Source organism: Ipomoea triloba, chromosome 1, assembly GCF_003576645.1.
Source record: "Ipomoea triloba cultivar NCNSP0323 chromosome 1, ASM357664v1".
NCBI classification, from domain to species: domain Eukaryota; kingdom Viridiplantae; phylum Streptophyta; class Magnoliopsida; order Solanales; family Convolvulaceae; genus Ipomoea; species Ipomoea triloba.
Window position 1 is genome coordinate 21,155,267 of NC_044916.1, and position 5,766 is coordinate 21,161,032.

Sequence of the window (5,766 nt, forward strand, 5' to 3'; positions counted from 1 at the left end):
GGGGGGGGGGGGGGGGGGGGAATTTTGTCGAAATTGGAGTAAAAGAAAATAAATTTTATTACTAGGATAATATTGAAAATTACTTTAAATAATAGGTTCAATAAAGAAGGGTATATGCACACAAATATAATTCCAAAAGAAAATAAAACTATATAATATAATATTTTAAAGAAATGGAGATAATATTTATTATATACTGATTTCAGAATTACGGACTATACATAAAGACTTCTTGAACTGTATCCAAAGAGCATGGATTCCGAACAGAGAGTTACAGGTGAACAAATCTTCAGTAGCCGAGGTACTACTAGCATGGAACACTAGCATTTTTGGCAATGTCTTTCAAAGGAAAAAACAACTATTGGCCAGATTAAAAGGAGTACAAAGAAGTATGTCCCAAAGTCCCACCCCTAATCTGATCATACAAAGAAGTATGTCCCAAAGTCCCACCCCTAATCTGATCAAGCTTGAAAGAAAACTAAGGGCTGAACTTGATGATGCACTGACTCAGGAAGAAATGATCTGGTATCAACGCTCTAGAGAGGAGTGGCTAATATCGGGGGATAGAAATACACGTTATTATCACACGGCTACCTCAGTGAATAAGAATAGAACTAGAGTGGAGAAACTGAAGACAGATGAGGGGATATGGTTGACAGATTCTGACTTGCTACTTAAGCATATTCAAGAACATTTCATTGCACTTTTCTCCGAAGATCAGACTAGAAATTCCCAGATCTCTGCCCTAGGACATTACCCCACACTCACTGACCAGGACTGGCAATTAGTAAATAGCCCATTCAGACTAGAGGAAATAAAACAAGCGCTATTTGACATGGATCCATGCAAAGCTCCAGGCCCGGACGGTTTTACAGCCGGCTTTTATCAAAAAGCATGGGATATAGTGGGTAAGGATTTAATTAACTTTGCCCTGAACTTCTTTGAAACAGGTACACTCCCCCCAGGAACTAACGACACGATCATAACATTGATACCAAAGACTGCCAATCCTGAAACAGTCAAGCAATTGCGCCCAATTGGATTATGCAATGTGGTCTACAAGCTGGTGTCTAAGACAATGGCATCACGGCTACAAGAAATCTCAAAGAAACTAGTAGGCCATCATCAAACGAGCTTTGTACCAGGCAGACAGATTGCAGATAACATTGTAGTGTTCCAAGAAGTCCTCAATTCGATGAGAATAAGAAAAGCCAAAGTTGGGTGGATGATAATGAAAATAGACTTGGAGAAGGCATATGACAAGCTGGCTTGGAGCTTCATCGAAGAGTCTTTATCTGAGATAGGCTTCAACACAAGCTGGAGAAGGAACATATTGGAGTGCATAACAACCTCAAGACTAGCAATCAATTGGGAAGGAAAGCTCTCGGAATGGTTCAACCCAACAAGAGGAATTAGACAGGGAGACCCCTTATCACCCTTACTCTTTGTTTTATGCGTAGAAAGATTTAGTCATTTAATTCTAGATTCTGTAAATTCTGGCAGATGGAAAGGTATTAAGATCTCTAGACAGGGTCCACACATAACCCATCTGTTTTTTGCAGATGATATGATGTTATTTGGAGAGGCAACCATTGAACAAGCTGAAGAGATGACCAGGTGCCTTGAAATCTTTTGCGAACAGTCAGGCCAAAGAATGAATATCCAAAAATCTGCCTTATACTTCTCTAAAAGAACACTAGAGGAGCTGCAGCAAAACATTGCTAGTCTAACAAGGATTCCCAAGGTGGAAGATCTGGGAAGATACCTAGGTGTTCCATCAATACACGGGAGGCTGAAAAAAGAATCCTTTACTGGAATCATCGAAAGGATGCATCAGAAACTAGCTGGTTGGAGATCGAAGACCCTCTCCTTGGCTGGGAGAATTGTCCTCGCCCAGTCTGTATTGTCAGCTATACCGTACTACTCTATGCAAACCACGATGCTGCCAATTGGAGTAATCAAAGAAATGGAGCAACTTATAAGAAATTTCATATGGGGAAGCTCTCCAAGCATAAGAAGGTGCCACTTGGTCAACTGGAACACGGTCACCAAAAGCAAATTTGAGGGGGGATTAGGACTACGCAAGCTAGACAAAATGAATGAGGCATTCTTAGCCAAACTTGGATGGCGGCTCATGCAAAACGAAGACAGCCTATGGACCCAAGTTCTCAAGGCGAAATATGCAATCACCTCGGTAGATTGCATGACATGGAGACCAAAGGCAAATATGTCTTTTGTTTGGAAGGGTATCCTCAACACAATTCCAATCTTGCAAGGAGGCAGAGTGAAGCTGATTAACAATGGGCAAAGCACGCAATTTTGGACTGACAGATGGGTGGGGCTAAGCCCCTTGATAAACAAGGCCACGTCTATGATTAGCCTATGGGATCGCTACAGGACAGTTGACTCTTACTGGAAGGAAAATCAGGGATGGGACTGGGAAGAATTGCAAGACTACCTCCCAGAAACATCTCTAAATGAGTTAGCGGCCATCATAATCGATGATAACACTGAAATAGCAGACTCATTCGGTTGGAAATATGGAACATCTGAGGTATTTTCTGTTTGTGCAGCCTATGATCTAGCTACGAATCATTCTACCACGATGGAGACAGCAAAATGGAACGCTATATGGAGTTTAAAACTTCCAAACAGAATTAAACTATTCTTATGGCTAACTCGCCACGAAAGAATAATGACAAACAGCTTGAGAGCAACGAAGGGAATGACAGAAGATACCAACTGTTGGCTATGCAGAGATGAAGAAGAGAACACAGAACATGTCCTACGGAAATGCCCAGCTGCTGATGCAATTTGGTCCAGACTGCTACCTTCCTTATACTGGCAAACAAGGAACCTATCATTCACGGATTGGCTAGACAGAGGGATAGCCGGGAAAGGTAATCAACGCAGACCAGATAATGAGAACATCCTATTTGCAGTAGCGGTTTGGTGGATTTGGAAGTGGAGGAACGATGCAATTTTTAACAATTGCACCCAACCTCTCAGGTCTAAAATGGAATGGATAAAATCCCAAACTCAAGAGATCTACACTACACTTTCGAAAGGGAAGAGTCAGATTGTCACTCTCAATGCATATAAATGGGAGGAGTTAAGATGGTCTAAGCCCCCTGAGGAAATGACCAAGATCAACTTTGATGGTTCTGTAGAGATAGCTTCGGGCAAAGCTGCCTGTGGAGGAATAGCCCGAGATTGCAAAGGAACTTGGATGGGAGGTTTCACACACACCATAGGCATCTGTTCTCCACTTCAAGCGGAGGCATGGGGTTTACTCAAAAGCATACAATTGGCCAACTTTATGGGCTACAGGAGAGTGATCTTTGAAGGTGATGCCAACTTTATGGGCTACAGGAGAGTGATCTTTGAAGGTGATTCCCATGAACTAATCAGCATTTTCAATGAAGGTGAAGGTGATTCCCATGAACTAATCAGCATTTTCAATGAAGGCTCAGCTTCCATAGGGGCTGTGTGTAATATCATTAGAGCATGCAGACAAGAAATAGGGGCTGTGTGTAATATCATTAGAGCATGCAGACAAGAATTAGCTAAGCTACACAAATGGGAAATCAACGTCATCCCACGAGAAGTTAACGCCCCGGCTGATTACCTCAACGTCATCCCACGAGAAGTTAACGCCCCGGCTGATTACCTGGCTAGGAAGGCAAGGGAGCATCCAAGGGGTTTCAAACACTTGGTAGAACCTCCGGCAGAAATCCTTGAACTGATAGAGTCAGATTGTGCAGGCTTTCCCTATTGGCGCTTAATGTTTCATGCTAACTAAAGACACTTGTATATTTGGGTTTCCCCGCTCTACTTTGAAATAAAAAAAATTGGTAAATTTGGATTGGGCCTAGATGGGCCGCTTAGGAGCCGTAGCCTTCTAATTTACAGTACTTCTTTTATTGTCGGCTCCCACATCGGGCGATGAAACAGCAACCTCTTCCAGTACTCATAGTCCGCCATTGAAGAACAAGAATGTCCCTTCGGGGACATCCGATAAAATTGGAACGATACGCAAGGATGACACGCACAAATGGTCCAAATTTTTTCCGACCCAAAACCCCTCCCATGGATCCATTGTTCCCCTGTGAAAATTCGGTAAGTATTCGCTAAGCTCCGAGTGAGTTTTGGAATGAGTAAAAATATTGAACTGGGAGTGCTGATGGTTCACTAACATTCATAATTAGTTTTATATGTTTGGATTCTTCATTTCTTCTTCTTGTTGTTGCAAGTAGAACATGATAGATAGCAATTCATTTTCATAACCTCAATTCCTCAAGTTGATTCTTTTCAGAAAATAGTTATCAATTAGCTTACCATATGATTGCGGGGTCTGGAGGGCAGAATATCTATTAGTCTTGTTTCTCTTAATACTCTGCGAATTCATTGCTAGCTTCTCACTTCAACAATAATTTAAAGGTCAATCTTCTCAAACCTTTGTGCTCTGTACAGGTAAAGATGTGATTAAGGAAGATCAATAGGTTTTTAATATAATAACCCCCGGTAATATGATTTTATGTTAGTTGAAATACAGTGTGACTATATGACCTCTGGAATCATGGTACCAAAAAAGAATATACGCCACCATAGAAGGACTGAGCACCCCTTTGGGGACGTCCATAGAAAGGATGACATGCACAAATCGAGAAATGGTACATTATTTTCCTCCAAAACACAGGTTGTACGAGTGATTTTTGTTAATCAAATTTCTAGCTTTTTTGTCCTTTACTTTTTATTTTATGTGAATGGATGAAGTTGTGAATTCTTTGAAACTCAGAGAATTCATCCATATGCACAATTGTGTGAGCCCATGTTTTGTATTCTGTCATTAGATTCTTGATTCTGTATAGTCTTCATTGTTATTGTACTCAGCTTGTCTTCCAATATATATATTTCCATTTCCTTCAATTGATTATTATGGCTACAAAAGTTAGAACAAGCAATCTTGATGTTATTGTACTCAGCTTGTTTTCCAATATATATATTTCCATTTCCTTCAATTGATTATTATGGCTACAAAAGTTAGAACAAGCAATCTTGATACATATGAATAACACATAATCTTCAATTGATTATTAATTGCGGGTGAAGAGTTTGAGTGTATGTTTTATTGTGATGTGATGTTTATGGTCATATAACTGTTGGAGTTGAATGCTGAAGAGTTTGAGCGTTTCAGGTTCCAAGTTGGACTAATCCTTCATCCCGGATGGAGATCGAACCCCAACCTCATGCTTAAGGGACAAAGTGCTGAACCACCACGCCAACCATGTTGGTTAGATTTTCATTTGCTCTAGTATCTCTCAAATTGGGTTATCTATTTCCTTTTCATAAAAGGCTTTAATTTAACTTTGAAAGCACCTGATAAATTGTTGCATTTGTTGATTAGATTGTCAGTCATGATCATCAATAGAAATACCACCATAGATCATATCTTCCTTGTATAATATTTTGGCGGTCTTGTATTTTCTTTTTTAATAATTAATCTGGGGTGATGTTTCACCCTCTTCTTCAGTTGAGAATCATTTGTTTCTTTGTTGGTTTCCCCTGAAATGATGACAGATGATGATGATGATGGCCATTGAACTGGGAATGCTGAATTCATTCATGCCAAATATGAGAGATGATAGAGAACCAACCTCATACAAAAGAGATTGGTTTTAGAATATTGCTTTGCTTTGAAGATTGGTGTCTCAATTTTGTCTTCCCTTTTGAAGCAAATGTTAATTAGTTGAACTATATTTATTG

At 40.1% G+C, this 5,766-nt stretch overlaps 1 protein-coding gene across 1 annotated transcript; it reads left to right on the plus strand.

Moving 5' to 3' along the window:
* Positions 1-433: 433 nt before the first annotated feature.
* Positions 434-3,802, plus strand: LOC116010359. The gene has a single exon (XM_031249735.1). It carries the CDS (start codon positions 434-436, stop codon positions 3,800-3,802), a length of 3,369 nt encoding a protein of 1,122 aa, XP_031105595.1.
* The last annotated feature ends 1,964 nt before the right edge of the window (positions 3,803-5,766 follow it).

Bases quoted from the DNA above. Each gene is read 5' to 3' on its own strand.
- LOC116010359 (XM_031249735.1), top strand. From the start codon at position 434: ATGTCCCAAAGTCCCACCCCTAATCTGATCAAGCTTGAAAGAAAACTA.